The sequence below is a fragment of the Rhinatrema bivittatum genome, unplaced genomic scaffold (assembly GCF_901001135.1).
Source record: "Rhinatrema bivittatum unplaced genomic scaffold, aRhiBiv1.1, whole genome shotgun sequence".
Taxonomy (NCBI): Eukaryota; Metazoa; Chordata; class Amphibia; order Gymnophiona; family Rhinatrematidae; genus Rhinatrema; species Rhinatrema bivittatum.
In genome coordinates this window covers 98179-122459 of record NW_021820703.1, presented here as the reverse complement: position 1 = coordinate 122459, position 24281 = coordinate 98179, and the positions used below count along the sequence as shown (strand labels likewise).

The 24281-nt window shown below is 44.8% G+C and overlaps 1 protein-coding gene across 1 annotated transcript in view; it reads left to right on the top strand.

Annotated features, from left to right (window-relative positions):
* The window catches only part of LOC115081975 (membrane-associated guanylate kinase, WW and PDZ domain-containing protein 1-like), a 249399-nt gene that overhangs the window by 165845 nt on the left and 59273 nt on the right, over positions 1 to 24281 (top strand). The window contains 2 exon segments of the mRNA XM_029586214.1: positions 383 to 474; positions 2284 to 2476. Coding sequence (XP_029442074.1) covers positions 383 to 474; positions 2284 to 2476 — 285 coding nt within the window.

Below are 24281 nucleotides of genomic sequence, written 5' to 3'. Positions count from 1 at the left end.
TACAGCTAGAGTGCAGTGAAGTGTCTGTTACAGCTTAAAACTTGACAGTGTTTTTAAGACTTTAACAAGTAATCAACTGTGGCAAAAGACTATGAGCCTTATTCTATAAACAATTTTTCCATATGTATAGACTAGAGAAAGCTCTATAAATGTTTCAGATTATCACACATGACATTTTTGGTAAGGATTTGTTTGCGGATCTTTCTTATATTGATGAAGAACATGTCATTAGTTCTGCATTGCAGAGCTTTAATGTAAAACAAAATACTATCTCAATTAGTGTATCTCAAATTTTATTGCATCTACAAATCTGATATGACTCAGGGATCTCATTGTAAATTACTGTTTGATTATATAAGTAATTATTTCTTTTTCACTGCAGTTCCAGATTATCAAGAACAGGACATCTTTTTATGGAGAAAAGAAACTGGCTTTGGATTTCGGATTCTGGGTGGAAATGAGCCTGGAGAACCCGTAAGTGTTTTATATAATGAAAATTATTTTCATATGAATGCTCGCAAAATTAAACAAGGGAGCAAAAACCATGCATGTGTATGGATTTTGAAGCACTTGTCAGCTTTTGCTCAATTAAAAATTATCTGTCCTTTATCAAAAAGGCTGGATGTCAGGACCATAATCAACCTTGCTCGCTCCCCCCCCATCAGAAATATCACTCCAATTGTGCTTCCCAATGAAAGGATTTAACTTCTGTATTAGTCTTTTCCAACCTGGAGTTGGAAAGCATTAAAAAGATGCATGCAAAAGAACGTTTGATATGACTTGTGCGAAGATGCCTGATGATACAATTTAACACAATCAAATTTCCTGTTAAGTCTTATGTGTAGTATTTTTAAATTTTGTTTCTTTGAATAGTCTGATCCAAAATATGCAAAATTGTGTCCCAAACATTAAGATCATGCAATAAACAATAAGTAATACTGGTTACTATGCTCTTCTGTTAGATTTTTTTTTTTAATGCACTTTTGTAGCAAATATTTTGTCAGTCTCTAAAGACTGGGTTTTACACATGTAAATGCACTTTACCCATTTTTAAGTGGGCTAGAATATATGCCATTGAATTGTCAATAGGTTTTACCCACATTAAGTGCACTTAATGCGGGTAAATGGCTTTTAAAAATTGCTATGATAGTATGTTACATTTACATAAGTAACTCTTTTGAAAATTCACCTCAATGTCTTTGTCATCGTACAGTAGTTTAGAGTAGGCTGTTTAAAAAAAAAAACAAATAAGACAAAACAAGACAAAAACAGAAAAAAATGGCAGCCTAGTGTCAGTCAGAAATGAGTATTCTGCCAGTAAATCAATTTGAAAAATGCACCCCTTGGCTGCCAGGTGCCACCAGTCTAGTACTTAAGATAGAATTTATGATGTTGACCCTTTCATTCCTTTCATTTGAATTGGGAATGAGAAACACACGATGGATTGCTGCACCTGTTAATCAAAGGAAGAAATAAACAACTAGCCAGTTGTGCACAAGTAGAACAGTGGCACAGTTCTAAATACCTATGTACTAAGCATTTTTCTCATAGGCACAGAATGGGAAAAATCCTTTAATATATCATGCTCAAAATGTGTTTGTTTAATCTAAGGAGAGGTTTTATTGAATAATGGTGGGCACTACATCTCTAACAGTTGACAGAATTCATTGATTTTGAAATTAATTAATTAGCTACATAGCACTTTGATACTTTTGTATAGAACATTTATGAAAGATCTTTTAGCACAATCCCCTGAGGAAATGATGACTTGACAAAATAATCATTGGGGTTACTTTATTGTGGTTGACAATGTGCATCAAGCTTTATCTCAGTAAATGTGAAAATAAATCAAATCATCTTCCTGCATTTATGTTCTTGGAAGCACCCAGCAATGGAGGTATGCAATTTTGAAACCAGATTCACCAGAAAACTACTTTTACAAAAAATAAAACTGTCAACCATATTACAACTGTTTTGAGAAGCACAAAATTTATCCTTTAAACAAAGAGAAATTAATGTTCCAGACTTTAATTTTGATTAATATAAAAGTATTAAAGCATAAAAGAGAGCATATAATTTTCATGCTCTTGGTTTCTAACACTTTATATTTGTAAAATGTTCCTTATTACTAAATTATGGATTTCACCTATGCCAATTTGTAAAAATCTGATATTTTTTCAGGACACTGTCATATATTTCACAAAGTTTATTTACATGTTTACTTCAGACAGACTGTAATTTTTTTAAATATCTTTTTGATGCAATACTCCTTTTATTCAACAGATTTACATTGGCCATATTGTGCCAGTGGGTTCTGCAGATGCCGATGGCCGCTTGAGGTCTGGCGATGAACTCATCTGTGTGGATGGAACAGCAGTGGTTGGGAAATCCCACCAACTTGTAGTCCAGCTTATGCAACAAGCTGCTAAGCAAGGCCACGTTAATCTAACTGTAAGGCGCAAAGTGGTATATACAGGTATGTGTTCAAAATATAAATTAAATAGGAGCCAAGGTTCATAAACTTCATTTTATAGACTTTCATCAAAACTGAATACTTAATATCTTATTGATGCTTTTATTTAGCTGTCTGTGGAAACAACATCAAGAATGCTAAGATCAAATCATTGGCTTTCTATCTGGGAATCTAAGGGGTAGATTTTAAAAGGAGTGTGCTGCTTATATAACATGCGCACGCTGGCACGCGCATATTTCCTAGAGTGTAGCAGTTGGACTCAGGACCAATGGGTATAGTGTGCTCCTGATAGTGATTGGAGACTGAGTCAGATTTCAGTCTGACGTCAGCACTATATATACCCGTGCACGAGGCTGTTCTTCAGTTTTTTCCATCTCCATAGCAGTTCGGGACTTCACACATGCTTGCACAGCATTAGAAAACCAAACTCCAAATTTAAAGAAGAAACAAAGAAAACCTTACCTCCAAAACGAGCCCCGTTCTCCTGCCACCAGCGGCACAGCCACAACCCCCACCAGTGGCCCAGAACCTCCCAGGCCCCTCCCGGCCTCCATCAGATGAGCCTCACCTGGACAAATGCCTCCCCTTGGGGACACAGATGACTCTGAGGAGGAATCAGAACCCCCTGGAAGAGGGGGAAATCCCTCCAGGAAGGGAACCATATCGAACCATGATACCCTTTTTTCCAAAAGACGAATTATCAGATCTCGTAGCCACGAGTCTGAAAGCATTGGCCATCCCGGACACATGCAACACGGCAGAGTCCAAGGCGAGCCCCTTCCTGGCCGGGCTCCGCCAGACCTCACGCCATTTTCCTACACTACAGGCCGTATAACAACTGATTGTCCTGGAATGGGACACTCCAGAGGCCACCTTTAAGGGAGGGCGAGCCCTAGAAGCTCTCTACCCCTTGGACCCCACAATGAAGGAACTCCTGAGGTTTCCCAAGGTGTCGACACCCTGGTCTGCGCCACCACAAAGTGCACTACCATACCAGTCAAGGGAGGAGTTTCACTCAAGGATGCCAATGACAGACGGCAGGAATCCATTCTCAAGCAGTCTTACAATGTATCAGCTATGACCTTACAGATCGCTGCGTGCTGTGCCGTGGTATCACGTGCCTGCCTGGCTTTGGCCAGAGATGCAACTACGCCAATCGAGGCATTATACCCAGCAATATCATTCCTCACGGATGCGACCTCAGACCTGGTACGAACCTCAGCCAGGAGCCTCTCGTCCATAGTGTCAGCCAGAAGACAGCTCTGGCTCTGAAGCTGGTCAGCCGACGCGACCTCTAAGACGAAGCTCACGAGAATGCCCTTTAGCAGAATACTCCTGTTCGGAAGCGAACTGGACAAATTAGTCGACAAACGGGGCGAGTCCCCAGTTACCCCGTCTACTGGAGGACAGAAACAAGAGGAACCAGTGCCCCTCTCCCCGGGCACCCAAGGGCAGAGGATTCCCAGTGTTTTAGACCATACAAAAACACTTACCAAGCCCCTCGCCCCGCCGGCAGGGGACACTCCTTTCGGAACAGACACAACAAAAGAGGAGCCGGCTTGGGACCAGGCCCCAGCCGCAACACGCAATGAGAATCAGCAGACCCATCTACAGGAAGAGATCATAGGGGCAGACTCTTCCTAGTCTACCAAAAATGGTTCAAAATAACATCGGACAATTGGGTCCTATTCATCATCCGAGAGGAATACTACCTGGACTTCCACAGCATACCCCCGGACAAGTTTGTGATTTCTCCGTGGCACGACCCCTCCAAAAGGAAGACAGTGGAAACCATACTATCAAAACTCCTCATCCTAAAGGCAATAACACCGGTACCCACGCACCAACAAAATTCTGGGCACTATTCCATCTACTTCATCGTGCCAAAGAAAGAGGGAATATTCCGACCCATACTGGACCTCAAGATCGTCATTCGCTACCTGAAAGTACCCCGCTTCCACATGGAAACCCTGCATTGGGTCATAAAGTCGGTACAACCGGGAGAATTCCTGACCTCCCTGGATCTGTCAGAAGCCTATCTCCACATACGCATCCATCAGCGTTTCCTACGCTTCGCAATATTGGGCCATCACTACCAGTTCCAGGCCCTACCGTTCAGGCTAGCTACGGCTCCCCGAACATTCACCAAGATCATGGTGGTAGTAGCGGCGACACTGAGGAAAGAAGGAATCCATGTGCACCCATACCTGGACGATTGGCTCATCAGAGCAAAATCGACAGAGGAAAGCCATCAAGAAACCACCAGAGTCAAGGAACTACTGTAGAGCCTCGGGTGGGTCGTCAACACACCCAAGAGCCACCTGCAGCCCTCCCAATCCCTAGAGTACCTGGGAGTCCGGTTCAACACCAAATGGAACAAAGTCATCCTTCCCCCTACAAGGAGAAGGAGATTGATGGAACAACTACGAGCATTGTTGAACTCCACCCTTCCCACGGCATGGGATTATCTAAAAGTCCTCGGACTCATGGCATCAACCATAGAAGTCATCCCGTGGGCAAGGGCCCACATGTGCCCTCTACAACATTCCCTACTGTCACGTTGGAAAAATAGTCGGCATGAAAGATAAACCAACTGGAAGCCCGAGCAGTCAGACTAGCCTGCCTACGGTTCAGTCACAGACTCCGGGGCAAATCAGTCAGTCATGTTAGACAATGCCACAACAGTGGCCTACATCAACCGCCAAGGGGGAACCAGAAGCCAGCAGGTGTCTCTGGAAGTAGAGCCCCTAATGACGTGGGCAGAATCAAACCTACAAGGGATATCAGCCGCCCATATCGCAGGAAAAGACAACGTCACTGCGGACTACCTCAGCAAGAGAGAGTCTGGATCCAGGGGAATGGACACTGTCTACAGCAGCCTTACAGTGGATAGTTAACCACTGGGTAACCCCAGCCATGGATCTTCTGGCAACCGGGTCCAACACCCGGGTTCCCAAGTTCTTCAGTCAAAGACAGGAACAGTTGTCCCAGGGAATCGATGCCCTCGTCCAGACCTGGGCACAGGAGGACCTACTTTACGCTTTCCCTCCATGACCACTACTGGGCGGAATCATCCGCAAGATAGAACACCACAGAGGGCTGGTACTTCTAGTGGCCCCGGATTGGCCAAGAAGACTGTGGTACGTAGACATGCGAAGTCTCCTGGTGGGAAATCCTCTGCGCCTACCTCCACACAAGGATCTACTCCAGCAAGGACCGATCCTCCACAAAGACCCAACGAGATTCTCGCTTATGGTCTGGGCATTGAGAGGTCTCGCCTGAAAAAGACTAGATACTTAGGACCAGCGATTGACACACTGCTCCGAGCGTGCAAGTTCTCCACCTCCTTAACATATATATGAGTATGGAGAATATTCGAAGCCTGGTCTGAGGACCACGACATCCTTTCATGGACAGTCAAAATTCCTATGATCCTGGAATTTCTGCAGGACAGCGTGAACAAAGGGTTGTCCCTCAACTCCATCAAGGTGCAACTGGCCGCCCTGGCCAGCTTCAGACCCAGGGTGGACGGCACCAGCCTAGCGGCCCACCCAGACGTCTCCCGCTTCTTAAAAGGGGTCAAGCACATTTGGCCACCTCTAAAGTGGCCGATACCCATATGGAATCTCAATCTAGTGTTAGACTTCCTAATGGGAGCTTCGTTCAGACCAACTCGCAGTCTGTCCCTACGGCTCCTGACCTTGAAGACTGCATTCCTCGTGGCAATCTGCTCAGCCCGTCGAATCTCCGACCTTCAAGCACTATCATGCCAGGAGCCATTCCTCAGTTTCACGCCGGGATCCAAACAGCTGCGCACTGTACCCTCCTTCCTGCCAAAGGTGGTTTCTCACTTCTATCTAAACCAAACCATCCCGCTGCCATCTCCAGACGAGCATAAGGACTCGGAAGACTCCCGCCTTCTTCGCCACCTGAATGTCAGCAGACTCCTAGTCTGATACCTGGAAAGATCGGAACCTATATGAAAGACGGACCATCCATTCGTTCTTCACAGCAGGAAGAAGCAAGGGGAAGCAGCCTCGCAGGCAACCTTAGCCTGCTGGATCAAAGAAGTAATCAAGGCGGCCTATGTAGAGGCAGGCAAGCCTCCACCTCTACAAGTCAAGGCCCATTCCACAAGGGCCCAGGCAGTGTCCTGGGCAGAAACCAAGATGCTGTCGCCCAGAGAGATCTGTCGGGCGGCAAAGTGGTCTTCCATCCCCACACCTTCTCAAGATTCTATCGCCTGGATGTTCAGGCCAAGGAGGACACAGCATTCGCAAGGGCAGTACTAAATGGGCCATGGGCAGCCTCCCACCCGGTTCGGGAGTAGCTTTAGTACATCCCATTGCTCCTGAGTTCATCTGCTACATGCTAGGAAATGTAGAAATTACTTACCTGGATTTTAAAATGCTCATGTGTGGGTGGCGCGCAATTTTTCAGTTAACTGTGCAATCGGGCCTCCTCCAGTTCCCTACCCCTCTGGCTAAACTCACTCCCTCTTCCCCTCTTCTCCCCACCCCTTAAACCTTTCCTATGAACTTATGTTTTTTTTGTTTTATTAATTACTGCTCCTCTGGAGCAGAAGTAATTTGAAGGTGCCGGCCACCTGCCAGCACACACTTCCCCAGGACAACATAGAATGGCGCTGTCCTGGCCACTCCCCTGCCCCTCCCTGCCCAGACCCCCCTGGCCCGCCTATTCGGAGAGGCCTGGTACTTGTGTGCGTACCAGGGTTTATGCGCATGGCCAGGCCTGTTTTAAAATGCGTACAGCGTGCACACAAGGCCCAGCCACGTATATAAACCCTGGTATTTACGCGCACGGGCCTTTTAAAATCCGTCCTTAAATGAATAAATCTGTTTTAAATCCACTGAACTATTTGCTGCTGCTTTTTAAGAAGGTAGAAACTGACTATTTAGGCCTGTTGTCTGAATATGACTGATGGGTCTTCTGCATCTGCAGAATTAAAGCTCTGATGTTTAAGGAATTGCAGTTGTATAAGATATATAAAAAATGTTGCATGCAAGCTGAGGTTCACAATAGTAAGAGTAGCATTCTTCATTGTCATTGATAATCAAATTGTTTAAAAATTTTCCCCAAAAAAGATTCACTTGAATTTAACATATATATGTATACCAGAATCATTTAAGAAATTAGCAAAATGTTGCATGTTTTAAAGTTTTGCTGAAAAGTTAGTGTAGAAAAACATAGGATTTGCACTAGCATAGTGTTTTCCCACTTCTATCTGTCCTGCAAATAAATTGTTGCAGATAATTAATCCGGTACCAAGCTATGATGTACTACAAATTTGCCTACTACTGTAGGATGGTTGTGGTATACATTAAAATGATTTAACATGGTCCAAAGTTAGTGTTCCCAATGATAAAAATAACTTCCAAATCATTTAATTTAATGTAATGTGCCAAGGAATATTATCCGGTATGTTCCATTACTATAAATTTTTCATTAACACTTGTTGCTATTCAAAGGAAATAAGCACAGCCCATATTTGTCATGAATGCTGTATGTGCCAGCAGCCAGATTTTAATTCCGAGCTCCCAATCGTGGTAAGGGGATTGGGGGGAATCCAACTGGGATGGGAGGGTGGCCTTATACTTGGAGACTTTAGATGAAATGTTTTGATTATTGTGGAGGAGGGAGGCTTTTTAGGCCTAAAGGAATGAAACATTTTATATAAATTTGTGGAGAAGGAAGGGACATCAGCTGGCAGAACCAGCAATAATATCACTGGGGTAGGGAAAAGGGGATCTGGCTGATAGGCCCACTCAGGACCCTTTTTTTTTTTTTTTTTTTTTTTTTTTAAATAATTCAAATACTTTTAACTGGCTATATCCTTTGAATATAACCATTTAAATAAATGTTATCAAAGAACTTAACAGGTGATATTTTAGATCTCAAAGTTATATGGTTATATATGGCCAGATAATTATTTTTGTGGTTATTCTGCAGGATGTTTAGCCTGTTGAATATCCATCATAACTTATCTAACTGTAGCCAACTAACAGGATCATTTATCATTTCGCATTAGGGCCTTACCACAAGCAATAATGCCGTAATGCGCATAATAAATAACGCAATGCAAAATGTGTAAGCAAATTAAAAACTGAGTATTCGAGTGGGAGGAGTTTGGGCACAATAAATGGAAATGAGGGTCTGCTAGCTTGGCGTGCAATAGACTGATGCACACTATTGCGGGATTTAATGCCGGAAATAACTACAGCTTTTTTTGCAGTAAGGTGAAAAAACTATCGCGCTACTGCGGCCAATATGGATATTATCGTAGCGATTATCGCACTTGATAAAAAGAGGAATTATAACGGACACACCTACCAGGCATTCCTGCCCCAATATAAACACCTGTTCTTACCTGGTTTAGCTCCCTAAAACCATAATATTTGTGGCAAGTTTAATTGTAAGGAGATATTGATGCTTCGGGAGGCTCACCTCAGACAACAACAAGCAGAACAACAACCTCAAGAACAGATAAGGCCTGTTCCAAGCCATCCTAGGGAAGTCCCTGCACTGGAGGCAGAGGCACGGGTCCCACAGGGCAGGGGCCTAGGGCAGCGCCTGGCACGGAAATGGCCATGGCGGAGGAGTTGCAGGGAGCGCATCCTTCCTCCACAAACATCCTTACTGGGCATGCCAGAGGACTATGTGGTTTGCAGGTATTGCCTCAGCTCTTAGGCTATCCAGGAATTATATGAAGAAATCCAAGGGGATTTGAATCCGGACACAGAAAGGTCCCATGCTGTGCCTGGCCTCACCAAACTGTTGACCACCCTGTATTTCATGGCAACCGGTTCCTTACAAATGACAGTAGGGGTCGTGGGGGGAATGTCCCAAACCACATTTTCATGCTGTCTGGACCAGGTCATCACAGCAGTCTCTGACTACATTAATCGCTACATAGCATTTCCTCAGGACTTGATGGACTTGAAGAGAGGTTTTAATGCCTTCGCAAACTTTTCCAGTGTTCTGGGAGCTATCAACTGCACTCACGTGGCCATCATTCCACTCCGTAACAGGGAGGAGATGTACCTCAAGAGAAAGCTCCTCCACTCTATCAACGTGCAAGTGGTCTGTGATGCTCGATTGAGCATCCTTGACGTGGTGACCAGGTACCTGGGAGCCGCACATGATTCCTTTATACTTAGGCAATCAGGCCTGTGTGAAAATTTTGAGAATGGCCTGTATGGTGACGGTTGGCTCATAGGTTAGAGAGACATTTTTTTCTATATTCCATCTCTGGCTATCTGTTTGTGGTAAATGGCACGGACATGGGGGGTGGCTGGGTGGGGAGGAAAAGCATCGCTGCCATGACAAATGGCTTATACAGTTACGTCTGCGGGCCATTACCTCAGGGTCTGCCTTTTTCTCCCCATGCTGCAGAGGCCTGCTAATCCTATGATGGCAAACAATACACCAGCCCTAAAGCTTGGTGTGTGAGCAGGCACTATACACTTTCTATGTGTTAAAATTCAAAATGGTCCTGTTCCTATCCTCCCATTGGGAGCTATTTAAATCTCACTCGTTAATGACAAGCTTGAAGTGTCCACACTGTTGGTCTTGCACGATCACGTGTGGCCAGTTAGTGAAACGTCATCCAGAGTGTCGGCCACAGTTTGTCTTAAGCCTCACACACCTCAACCAGGAACAACATCCTGTGCATGTTGGTGGCCTGGCATATTCCCTGAGTCGGGCCTCACAAATTGGTATATATGGAGGACATACTGCAGAGCCAGCAGGGAATTCGCAATCACACCATGAGGTACCGTTTTTAACCTAACACAGGTGTGGAAGCTCTTATGTATTGCTTCAAGGTTGGAAGCCTTCTACACACCAGTAGTCTTGGCTCAGTTGCAAAGACCTGGCACACAATTGTTGGAATATCCGGATGCGATTTAGTAGTCTGGAAGAGCAGCTACTTTTGTCTACTGCTATCCTGCACATATACTGGCCCTGAACAATGTGACATGCACTTAGGCTAGGCAAATCGGCCTTTAAGGCTCAGGGAAAGGTACAGGCTACCTTATACAGTCTTATAGGATGCTGTGGTTTGCAAGCCAGATCTGCACGTGACTATGCTTTGATTGATGGGTTAAATCTGTCTTTGCCACAGGAGATTCTGGGTATGGTTGCAGGACCTGGCTTCTCACCCCCCGTTGCCATTCCCAACATGCCAGCAGAGACTAGGTACAATGAGGTCTTATGTGCTATCCACTGTGTCATCGAATGCACCTTCAGAGTTCTCAAAAGTCGATTTTGCTGTTTGGACGAGTGGAGCTTTAATGTATGCCCCACCCAAAGTTGGAGATATAATGCTGCTCTGCCTTGTCTTCCATAATCTCGCTCTACGCCATGGCCTACAAATGGATATAGTTTCTGATTTCACCCCATATCCCCCATGTGACCCGCACAAGCCAAGGACACCACACTGAGTGGCAGCTAGCTTTGCTAAACCCTTATACAACGCTACTTTGCCTGATAGGTCTCACCTACCACATCCACTTCCAGGGAAGGGAGGCCAGGCTGCTGCTGTCCTTGCTATCATCTTTCTTTCTCTCACTGCTTCTCTTTCTGGGTCACTGTGTAACAGAAATCACATATGCCTACTCAGGATTCAACTTGACAATGGAGCCGTACAGTGTACTGGAAAAACAGGAAAGTAAAGATGACATAAAATACATGTGGCTGCCATATGTGTTTTGCCTCATAGTGATACTAAAAGAGGCGTATGTAGCACGTAAGTTGGTGAACTACTGCCAATAAAGAGTTCATAGTTTGGCCTAGCTAGTGCCATCTGTCTTGCCGGCCATTCCCTGCTGACCTCATCTTCGCACTCGACATGTGGATGAGATAGTGCCACAAGTGTGATGCCATCCCAGCTGGTCCTCAAGCATGGAGAGCTACAGCTCTAGAAATGCTGTAAATATCAAATAGCTCTGAAGCTTAAAGGTACAGGTAGAGAGTTAAAGGTTGCAGTGACAGAGTTCCCATTTTACTGCTTCATTTTGTAGCTGACAAATGTGTACATGTGAACTTATACACCTGTACTGGGTCGGCTTACTGTCACATTAGGCATGCCAAGACACAGCTGACGCCACTGCTGACTCAGTTTTCCAACTGGATACAGATTTCCTGGATATGCTGATCCAGTCCTGGTCTTTCTCCCATGCATGCAGGTATTGATAGCTTTTCCGAGCAAAACCAAGACTATCGGGAAATCTGATGAAATCCCTGCATGAAATGCATTCCAAACCAGGACAGGATTTACCTGTCCTGAAAATTGGAGCCATTTGGCAACCTTTTTACTGACATCAGAATGCTCTAGTAGCACGCCTTCCCTTACAGCCTTGGGTAAAGGATCTATGCTACCTGGTACCATTCCCACAATGCGCACAGGTCCTTCCAAGTTAACATACCTTTTGGTGGTTGCATGCACCTCGACACACATGCACCATACTATACGTACCTATGCAATTTGTAAATGATAATGTGCAGAAGGTGAAGGCCTTGGCCATTGTGATGTCATGTAGGTTCGGTTAGCTTCTCGGTGAGCCTACACCAGGATGAACGTCTGGCTCTGTGAAGGCAGGATTGGGAATCAGATGGTATCCTGCCTTTATATGTATTTTTCTATGAGCTTGGAGATGTCACAGTCGTGTATAGTTTCTAATTACTCTCTCCTGAGCAAAGGTTGACGTAATAGAAGCCACTGGTTAGGTATGTTTGAACCTCTTGCCTTCAAATCAACCGTCACCACTAGCCTTACAGAGATATTGAGAAGTCTGGGTGTTGTAAGGCCCTTGACTGTTATGGCTCACTGATAGTCATGTGGTGCAGCTGAATGTATGACCCAGAAAATATGCAGCGTATTTTGCTTTCAGCAATAGCTAGTATCTCTTACCGTCCTAGTGTGATCTGTTAACATCCTTAACTCACATAGGCTGAGCACTCCTGCACCAAACAGCTTGCAGATACCACCTTTTGCAACGTACTCCACATGTTGCAGGCCTTTGCTCATACCTGTCACAACTTGTGGGGGAATCAGGAAGAGCTGCTGTCCTCTATGCTGAGCCTTATGTGGTGTAAGTCACACTTACAGTTAGTGGTGAGCAGGGCAGGTGTGCTCCTACATTCTCAGTGATCTGCTCTGTGTAAAGTATTAAGGCTAGAGAAACTGTTGTCAGCTGATGACTTCATGAGCCTACAAGGTGCCTCCATAGTATATGGCACACAGTTCTGAATGTATAGACCTACTGCTCCCAGAGGTCTCATGTGGATGGCTGATGGCCTTTCTGTGTTGATCTCTTGCCAAACATGCATTTAATGCCACCTAAGGCCTTGAGGGGCCCATGTCAGTACCTCCGACAAAGTAGGTGTCATATATGCCTCTGACAGATGTGTTTTATATGGCCAGGTATACATAATCATTGCCAAGGGAAGGACTAGCAATACCTCATTAGCAGTTATGCACAAGTTGCCCCACACATCAATGTTGTTTGGTGACAGACATTCCAGGAAAATATGCATTGCCCATGTGTAGGTGCACAAAGTGCTGCAGGTAGTCCGTACTCAAAAGATAAGTGTGTCAGTGTATGACTCTGTGAGTGACACGCTGTGTTACCCTCTATCAATCTCTGTCTCTGGGGCTGCTGTTGCACTAGGAGGTCCCTCACTTACCATAGCAATCCATACCCCAGAGCAGGTTGTATGTGTGCATTCATTTGCACGCACTGCTTTTGAGCAGCAGGGATCGTGTGCTTCCACTCTTGAGAAGGGGCATCTTTGAGAGTTGACCATATGGGCTGCAGTATGCATGGCCTCAGGCCTTGTACTCTTTTAAAAAAAAAAAAAAAAAAAAAAAAAAAAATTTCCCTTAGACCGCTCACTGTTTATACCTAGTGTTGAAAGAGGGGCGGAGGTGTGAAATTTGACAGCGTAACACATCATATATGCAGTCTTACAAGTGTGCATATTAGTTGACATTTGCCTGTAATGCACACCATGCAACCCCCGCCATGGAGGCTTTTCCACCTAGTTCTTGGAGTGTGCCTAATAGTCCTGTTAGTTGGGGGTGTGCAGGCTACCCAGAGCTTAAGCTGTCACTGAGCTTGCCACTTTAGGGAGGGAGGGAGGAAGTGGGTGTTAAGAAGCTCTCCACTGAATGTAGGTATGCTGGGACGGAAGGAATGTGGAATGGCAAGGACCACCTAATGGCATCAATGTTATCCTGATTCAAATGAATGGTTTGAATGAGGGTTTAGTGGCAGCATGTAGTGAGACAACCCAGTGAAAGGGGGTTGTGTGTGTGTGTGTGTGTGGGGGGGGGGGGGGGTTTGGTTTGGTTGGCGGGTGCCCGAGTCCTGGCGGCAGTCCTAATTGAGGTAATTTTCCAGTCACTGGTCTCCTTATCCTCCTCTCTGTTGATCATATCATGCACAGTAGACATAGAAGCTGCCATCCCAGGCCGCATCATTGGACACTCACTCTGTCCTCTGTGTATGCTGGCAAGGTTGGACTACCTTTTTTCTACCATATGTAGGTCTATAGTTTTCCTGTGCATATATTGAGGTGATGCGGCCATATTTGCTGTAGAATCTAGGGGACAGGTTTTGCTTAGCACTTTCGCTGCTTCACTTGTACACTAACCAACCTTTCCCTTCAACACTGCTGTGTACTTAGTGACTGTTCAAACAGAGTATCGGCTGCTATGTGACAACTAGGGAGGAGGAGTGAAGGAATAGTGTCTTATCAAGAATATCTACAGGCGAAGAGCAGAGGGCCTAGAGGGTTCCTGCTGCTGTTCGGGGCCAGGCAGACTTCCACAGACTGACTGCCATCCCTGTAGTGGGCTGTCTTCGAGATCTGGATATTACCTATAAGGTCATCCTTACCTTACATGTATTATACAGATCCCCAAGCCATGCCAATACAATGGTGCCAGCCAGTCTGTGGAAGGCTGCCTGGTCTTAAGCAGTAGCAGCCATCTAGGCCTCTGCTGTTGGCCTGTGGACATTTTCAACACGACAATACTCCCTCACTCCTCCTCCCTAGTTGTCACACAGCAGCTGACACTCTGTCCCAACTATCAGCAAGTAGACGTCATATTTGGTTTACTGTGAAAGGTACAAAAGGGTGGGTGCAGATAGCCTTTGAGTCATGACACAAGGGAGGGGACCGAAGATCAAGTCCTGTGTGATGATGACTCTAACTTCCCCTTAACACCACACAAGCTCTACATGTACACAATATACTGTGTTGGGCAACTAGCTTCTGTCCATCTTGCATACAAACCCATGTAAGCAGGAGTTAGCAAAGAATATGCAGTGTGAAGAAGGCAACAAGAGGCAATACTGAAGTTCCCCAGTAATAAACTTCTTTACCTCTTGCTGTTTTCCTTAGGAGCATACACTGAGCATTCAGTTGTATGACCTAGCCCCTATGGTCTTGACTGCTAGATAAGTGGTTACTTGGAATGTGCCAGAGCATTCTAGCATGCAAGGTCATGTGGAGAGCAAACCTTGTATCTAGTGAACCCTGTACACAAAAACCACACCATGAAGGGAGCCAACCAGGAAGTATATTTTTCAAACCAGTGACCACTTTATTAGGGAAGGACAAGATAGCAAATAGCACAAAACAATGTACATTATATGCACAGCACATTCTGGGTAGACCTGTACATACATTGTTTGAAATGGTATCATTAGATATACAGGCTTAGCATCTTATCCTTTTGGCACAATTATGATTACAACAAAGACCGTAAAAGCAGAAGTGACACTCCCAATAGCTACAGAACAGCTCTAATGTTGGAGCTGATAACAGCCCTGCTCTGTGATGGCTAGGAAAAGGCCCCAGACAGTCCATGTTGAAAGAGTGCACTCAAGGGGACAGCCTAAGGGACAAGGCAGCAGAGTTCAAGTGAAGGCCCCAGACAGTCCATATTGAAAGAGTGCATTCAAGGGGACAGCCTAAGGGGCAAGGCAGCAGAGTTCAAATGAAGGCCCCAGACAATCCATGTTGAAAGAGTGCACTCAAGGGGATAACCTAAGGGGAGCAAGGCAGCAGAGTTCAAGTGGAGGCAGGAGGCCCAGGAGAAGACACAGCAACATGGAGGCAGCAGCAGCATGAGCTTGGATGTGATGAGACACCAGCATCCAGAGCAGGAGATGAGACATGATGAGAAGAGGCTGGACCGTGACTGGAGGCCGCATCAAGGCGAATGAAATATGGGCAGAGCATCGAGGAGGGCTTTAGAGTTAGGCTGCTGGACCACAATGACTGACAGTAGACCATCCCTTGTCCATGCTGACACAGGAACTGTGTAGTGAGGACAGGCCCAGCAGGCTTCTTCCATCTAGCCGGCACAGGAACTCTATAGAGGAGCCCGCCCAGGAATGTTGATACAACTCTTCTTATTTGCCATTCGATGCCACAACCTTTGATCCTTTATGGCCCTTTGTTACTTCGTGGCTTGCCACTTGGGGGAGGGGACATCTCTTTTGGGGGCCTACCCCTTGGGCATCTGTCAGCCTGGGGACTTCTACAGGTGTGGACTCCAATGATGTTGAGGAAGACTCGGATGGCTGCTCAGGCATCCTTTGCAGGATATGCGTTAGCACGTTCATCATGCTATTGATTGCCGCAGCCAGCATTGTAACATTCTGTGTGTTTGCAGCTGTCTGATCTTGCAGGATCTGGTTTTGCCTGTTGACAGTCCTCCTGAGGTGCATTAGTTCTGCCTGAATGTGTTGGAGGTGTACCCTATTCCTCCTTTCCAGCTGGTCCAGATGCTTGTGCATGGACTCCTCTGTTTGTGGTGGGGATGTTGTTGGTGCTGTGATGGTGGTGTGGAGTGCAGGACTTTGGGCCTCCAAATGTGGCATGACAGGACTTCAGGACTGTTTCTGTCGAGGGCGTGGTGCTTCAGGCTGACACTGTGATTTGCCGAGGTTGTGATGATCTATAGGCTCCCACTCAAGGCTTTGTTCCTTCATGAAGCTAGAGAGGTTGAGGGACACACTGAGTGAGCTGGGTGAACCCAGGGGTTGCAGCATGTGCAATGGCTCCTGAGCTTGTGGCTGCTGCTGCTCCTCCTTCTCCACCTCCTTGCTCACCTGGGTCAGGGCATCCATTAGGAAGGGCCTGTGCAGAAGGGCTGCTGATCCCTGGGACTTGCTGGCTGGGACCGGCTGCTCCTTGGGCAAGAGGTGTGGAAACAAAACATAAGACATAAGTGCCAATGGCAGCAGTATCCTTTTTTCATTTGGCATCAGAGGTGCACTTTGCTTCTTAGCTTTGTGAGCATCTTATGTCAAATGATGTGTACACTCATTGCTGCCTGCCCATTTACAGGTAAGGTGAACTTACCGGCTGCAGCTTGCGTGGTGTCCAGCCACTCAACTATGCCCTTGAAGATATCCGGTCCCAGCCTTTTCATGAGGCACTCCTCCATAGGAATGAGGATGATGGGACAAGGGGCTTCTCTTCCGGTCTGCTGTATATATTTATTTCTGGCCGCCACCTGCTCCCCACTTCGTTGGACTCTGCTGCTCCTGGAGATGCCCTGGGTTATACTGCACCAGATTTGGCCCGGTTGTCAAACAGCATGACATAATGCTCCAGGACCCCTGCAATGCCCATCTCATTATCCTGCACACTAAACTTGATAGCCCTGAGATGAGGGTGTCCTGCTGCTTGGCTGCCAGAAGAGGGTGCCACTTCTGCTTTCGGAGAGGTGGCCTCTCTTTCCTCACTCTACCTCCCACTGACCTCTCTCCTCCCTTTCTCCTGCTTCTGCCCTGCCAACCCTCTTCCCCTCTGCTCTCTCTCTCTGTCCGTAGCCTCATGTCCTCCACCCTCCGTTCTTGCCTGCCTATCCCCTTACCCCTCCCGCCTCCTCCTCTTATCCCTTCCCTCATGCCTCTCTCTACTAGTGTCCCTGTCCCTACTTCTACTGCTCCTTCCCCTAGCACTCCTGCCCTCATCCTTTCCTCCCTCCTCCCCCTCCTCTCCTCTCCCCTGTCCTCTCTCCCCCACGCCTGTCACACTCCATCCTTCTCACTCCTCCTCACCACAAACACCACTCGTCCACCAACACTCCTCCTCCTCATTCCTCCACACACTCTCTCCAGTCCTCCACTCCTCTTCACTTCTCCACACACCACCACCACACCTCCCTTCCTCCACTCCTCCACCTTCCTCCACTCCACCATCACCACTCCTCCTCACCCAAAAGACAGACAGACACAAACTGGACTAACAAACAAAAACTTTCACTCCAACAAAGAAGACAAAAGACCAAGGCAAAGGGAAACAGGTGGCAACAGAAAAAATGACAACCCACTCAGTAATCACTATAAAGAACCTCCAAGTAGCCACCAACACCACCTACCTATTTCCTCTCTCCAAACTCATGACACATGCTTGAAGAGGCAATTGCAGGAAGCCGGGATATATAAACTGAAAAAATAACATACCACACACTAACTTATGCTAGCTGCATAAAATGACATGCCACACACTGACGCAACACTCCGCGCAGTAATGTGAAGTGCTGGCACAACGCCGTGTGCAGTATTTACCTATGCAATGTAGCAGGCTGCAGATTAGCCTGACCATGCCCTTTTTTTTTTTTATTGCGGGTGGTATTTCCATTATATTTATAGCATTTTGGTGAATCTAGGTCTAAGTTATCTATTATTCAGGTTTTTAGTATTGGCCTGTTAGTAATTAATTTGGTTAATAATTAAAATTTTTATAACTAATTTCACTTTTCTAATGATCCTGGTTTATTCCTGACCTCAATAATCATTCTTCCCCAAAATATTGATATGATGCATTCTTTATCAATGAGAATGAATGGGTTTCTTCTCCCCATTTTTCCCACACAACTGTGATAGTCTGTTAAGTCACATTTCAAACTACTGAAATATTTGTGGTCTACACTGTAATTAATTGTCTTTCTCAATGAATCTTATTCTTGTCTTTTGAGAAATTTAACATTCACTTATTTCTCCTGCAGCCATACTTGTTCTCCATCCCTACTGATTATTAATCTTGTAATATGACTTTATCCCCTTGATGTCAACATCAGACTTGAATAAGTAGCAACCTTTTAAGATTCTCAATCACATGTGTAAAGTGAGTTGTATTGATGCTATGGAGTGGTGGTCAACATATTCTACATTTTCTATTAGTTTCCATAGAAAGCAATGGAGATTTTTTTTGTTTGTTTTGTTTTGGCAGCTCAGTTCTCTGAGTATACTTATGTTAATGTTTTTGGTTTTCAAACTCATCAGAGATATTCATATTTTCTTTCTAGTGAATTTATATCCCTTTTTTGGAGAGTTATTCAGCCTTTAGATGGAAGGGCACCAATACCTTTAATATAATTTTTTCTAGCATTCCATATATTGGAATGAATTTATGCCCTAACATTTGTGATCATAATCCATTCAAGACTGGCTAGCTACTCTACATTAAATGTTGAAACTACTATGTAATGGATGCAGTCACTTTATAAGAGTAATTTTCAGAGGAATCCAGTAGCTTGCAGCCCCAATGGGTACTCTGTACTTTGAACCCATGGAGCTGCAAACACATTTTTAAAGGAAAACTTTCTGCAGAATTTTCCTTTAAAAATGAGTTGGCCAGCCAGTGCAGCAGGAAAGCTTTTGCAATTACAAAGCATGTGAGGAAAAACAGAAGGAAGCAAGCGCAAAAATTTCAAAATAAAATTATGTGTATTCCTACAGCTCTCCCCTTTTCCCTGCCTAGGGATATGGGGAAATGTTAAAGAGGTGTTTCTGTGGGTAAACACCACTGTATCAATGGAAATCTCTTTGAAAATTGCCCCCTATATGTTATGTAAGGCCTGGGTACTTGCCAGGTTCTTATGGCCTGGATTGGCCACTGTTGGAAACAGGATGCTGGGCTTGATGGACCCTTGGTCTGACCCAGTATGGCATTTTCTTACGTTCTTATGTTCTTATAATAATCACTTGTCTGTATATTCTTTGATATAACATGGGCAACCAAGACAACTTGGCCCATCCACACTCTCCACACACTTCACAATCTTGCAACAAAAATACTGACACCATTTTGGGTAAATAAGGCTGCAACTTTATTGGGTAAATATATGACATCTGTTTCAACCTTCTCTGAAGGGTGGCCATTGCCTTATCTCAGTGGGGCAACCTATGACCCACTTGGGCCTCAGACTCCCACTGGAAGACCACCGCCCCTGCTACAACCCATCGTGGGAGGCTCCTTGTGAGAGAGATGCCATTAGCCAACCCATAACCAACATTAATAAACTGGCTTGGGTCTCCTGCTCCCAAACTGCAACACCGCTTAAAATACAAAAAACTGAGCATACAATACACGATGAAACACAGGGAAGGAGGATAAAAACCACCAAGCAGCAGTCTTTAAAGCTGCAACTGTCAAACTTAAGCCCTGCCTCCCCAGGACTCTCAACCAACCAGCCATGCTACCAATCCTGTTCATAGCCATTCCACAGGAGAATGCACAGTTCTCCTTTGAGTTCCACCTCCATTTTCCTACTATTTGGTCATGTCAAGTGTGGCTGGGCCATGCTCAGGACCATGTTAGTTGCAGCCGCAGAGATTGGTCTCAACGGCCTCTCAATTACATGCATAAGCACTTATTCCCCTTAACACAAACTATAATAGTAGTCAAAACATGTAACTGTCTAGTTCATGTGTGTTAGAATTGTGTGGTTTGAATACTGTCATTGGTGATGAGTTATATATTTTTGCATGTATAAAAACATAGAAATGATGGCAGAAAAAGATCAATCTGCCCATCTAGTCTGCCCAGCAAGCTTCCACACTTACTTTTCCATACTTATCTGTTTCACCAACCACCAACTTCAGGGCTCATATTGGTAACTGTTTGATTCAAATTTCCTGCCATCCCCTGTCATTGATGCAGAGAGTAATGTTGGAGTTGCATCAAAGGTGAGCATAAGGCTTATGGTTAAGGGTTGTAACCGCCGCATTAAGCAAGTTACCCCGATGCTTGTTTACGCAGATTGCACAGATCGATGCCTTGTTGGATGATGTCTGAATGTAAATCCTGTTTTCTTCACTTTCCCCTACCGTTGAAGCAGATAGCAGCGCTGTATATGCTTTCAAAGTCATGTATCAGGCTTAATTGGTTTAGGGTATTAACCGCCGTAATAAGCAGCTATCCCCACGCTTATTTGTTTACCCAGATTGTGAAGTTCAGTTCCTGTTGGTTGTTGCCTGAATGTAAATCCTGTTTTCCACTTTTCCCCTTGCTGTAGAAGCAGAGAGCAATGCTGTATATGCATTCAAGTGATGTATCAGGCTTAATTGGTTTAGGGTAGTAACCACCGTAATAAGCAAGCTACCCCCACGCTTATTTGTTTACCCTGATTATGAAATTCAGTCCGTGTTGGTTGTTGTCTGAATGCTAATCCTCTTTTCCACATTTTCCCCTGCCGTAGACGCAGAGAACAATGCTGTATATGCATTCAAAGTGATGTATCAGGCTGAATTGGTTTAGGGTAGTAACCGCCATAATAAGCAAGCTACCACCACACTTATTTGTTTACCCGGATTGTGAGGTTCAGTCCTCTTTGGTTGTTATCTGAATGCAAACCCTCTTTTCCACATTTCCCCTTGCCGTTGAAGCAGAGAGCAATGTTCGGGTTGCATTAACCATGCAAGGGATTTTTTGAATAAGGGTAGTAATCACCAGGTAGTAGTTAACATTCCAGCAAGCCACCCCCATGGCTCTACTCTTCATTCCCATCCTCTAGCCTTTATGGATCCACAATGTTTATCCCTTGCCGCTTTGAAATCTTTCACAGTTTTAGTCTTCACCACTTCCTCTGGAAGGGCATTCCAGGCATCCACCACCCTCTTCATGAAGAAATACTTCCTGACATTGGTTCTGAGCCTTCCTCCCTGGAGCTTCAAATCGTGACCCCTAGTTGTTCTGATTTTTTTCCATTGTAAAAGGTTTGTTGTTGACCATGAATCATTAAAACCTTTCAAGTATCTGAAAGTCTGTATCATATCACCTCTGCTCCTCCTCTCCTCCAGGGTGTACATATTTAGGTTCTTTAATCTCTCCTCATAAGTAATTTTATGAAGACCATCCACCTTTTTGGTCTCCCTTCTCTGGACCGCCTCCATCCTGTCTCTGTCCCTTTGGAGATACGGTCTCCAGAACTGAACACAGTACTCCTGGTAGGGCCTCACTAAGGCCGTGTACAAGAGCATCATCACTTCCTTTCTCTTACTAGATATTCCTCTCTATGCAGCCCAGCTTTCTTCTGGCTTTAGCTATCGCCTTGTCACATTGTTTTGCTGACTTCAGATCGTTAGACACTATCACCCCAAGGTCTCTCTCCTGCTCTGTGCACACCTCCCATCAAATATAATTCTTTCAGATTTCCACTCCCCATATGCATGACTCTGCACTTCTTGGCATATCTTCGACCGTTCTTCCAGCTTCCTTCAATCACGTCTCATTCTCTCCATGCCTTGCGGCGTGTCCACTCTGTTACAGATCTTAGTATCTTCTGCAAAAAGACTAATTTACAGTCTTACATATGTGACTGTGCCACCTCACTTTATTCATTGATGGTGAGTCTATAGTATGATTACCTCAATAATATTATATCTCACCTTTAATAAGGAGTAAGTTATTTTTAGTTGATTATGATAAATCTGTTTTTCATATACATCCTAGCATTTGTTTTGAAGATAAATATATTTATTATCCTCCCTTAATTTTGCTATTGCATATATAGAAAATAAACCATATCTATATCACATTTCACAAATTATTCCACATTTAGTGATATAACCATGGTAATGTCCCGAGATCTGCACTAAACTGATTTTTCAATCATAACAACATTATCTTGGCTTTGTAGTGGCAGTGAGTCAGTATCTTCATATTCTTCCATTGACTTTTTAATCATATCTTAATGGGTTTCCAGTAAACTTGTTTTTGCATTTGCTTTGCTTCCACGGTGTAGTAATTAGATTTCAATAATCTCAGTATATTTGGCTTTCAATGTACTGTAATTGTGCCGAGTAATTTTGCTATTGCAGTACCTCACATTGTCTTGATACTGTCATGAAATCTTAAACAGGAAGAAGGGTCAAGTGAGATGCAGTCTTCGTAGACTTGAATTAAGAGTAGATGTGCTATCCAGAGAATTTAACTGAAATAGTTTTGCCATCAGGTTAACATGTTATGATGATGGGTAATGTAGCATAATATCCAAACTTAGAAGGTAAATTTCAAACAGTTATGTACAGCATCATTTATGTGCATATATGGCCATGTATAGATGTACCATAGTATTTTATAACCTGTGCTTATCACAAAATACATATAACTTTACCCAGGAACATACACGCATAAGTGTGCTTACACACTAATACATGCAATGAATTGAAATCATGCACTTTTCCTACCTGGGTGAAAAATATATTTGTATATATTTTACATGCAAAAATAAAGTAGGATTCCTTATCATCCCCTAGATCAGTCCAGACATTTGGGGTTTTCTCTCCTACCAGCAGATGGAAACAGAGACAAAAAGGTTTATTGAACCTGGATACATAAGACAGTGTGCCACCTGCAGTTGCTCAGTATTTTCTATCTCCAGCAGATGTTGGAGGTGCAAACAGTCCAATTCTGGTCCCAATCCAGGTTTTAGGTCCTGGATTGGGACCATTCCCCTGGTAGATTAGGGCAAGTAAGGGGTCAGTGACCATTGTTTTAGCTGAAGCTCTGCCCTAGCATGGGGTTTGACAGCCAGTGGTGCTAGCTTCCTCAATCCTTGTCTTCAGCTTCTTCTTGCTGACTGATTTCCCCTGTGCCCCAAAGAAGACTTCATGCAGGGAGGTACTCTTTTGTAATTCTTTCTATCTGACTTGATTAAAGGTGATACATTCTCTTTAAGTCTCCATGTAAAAAAAAAAAAGACTACAAGGAAACTGAAAGAGCACTGACCAAGAGCATAGCTGCAGTCCTTTGTGACTCTGGAGGAGTTGTGTGCAGCTCCAACCCATGCTGTGAGTTGTTGGGGGGGGGGGGAGGGCATTTTGGAAACCAGCATTTGTCCGAGGGAAAGCTCAGCCTGGATTGGATTGATTTTCAGTGGCTCCTACTCAGCAGCCTGCGGGGCTTGCAGGAGTAAGTTGGCAAGGTTAGGGCTGTGTCCGAGCTATTTGGGAGGTGGAGAGTACTGCTCTGTGGCCTATCCTGATGCCAAGGAGATGAAGAAACTGGCTAGCAAAATGCAGCATTCCCAGGGCACAAAGACTAGCAGTGCAGAAGTTCCCAGCAGCACAGGAACTGTGACTATTTTAGTTTCCTGTCTCCATTGTGGGGGACATGGCTGCTGATCCTCCCTCCTTCTCCCCTGTATGAAAGGATTTTTCCAAGATGATTCAAGAGGTGCTTCAGAGTTGCATGAGGCAGATTCTGAAGCCGAATAGCCTGTTTCAACAGACTTGCTTCTTCATGAGGCATTCTTGGCAAAGAGGGAAATGGTTGCCAAAAGTATTCCTACTAAAGGGCCCTCCCAGGGGCTTCCCCCGTCCCCTAAGATGGGACCTCTCATGCATTGGCATTTTTATTGATGAATTCCCCTCAGGCGATGGATTCCATGCGAGGTGGGGTGGGCACCCAGCGTGACAAGGCATGTAGAGGGTCCTGCAAGAGTATTTGCTTGGAACTGAAGGTTTTGGAGCACTTT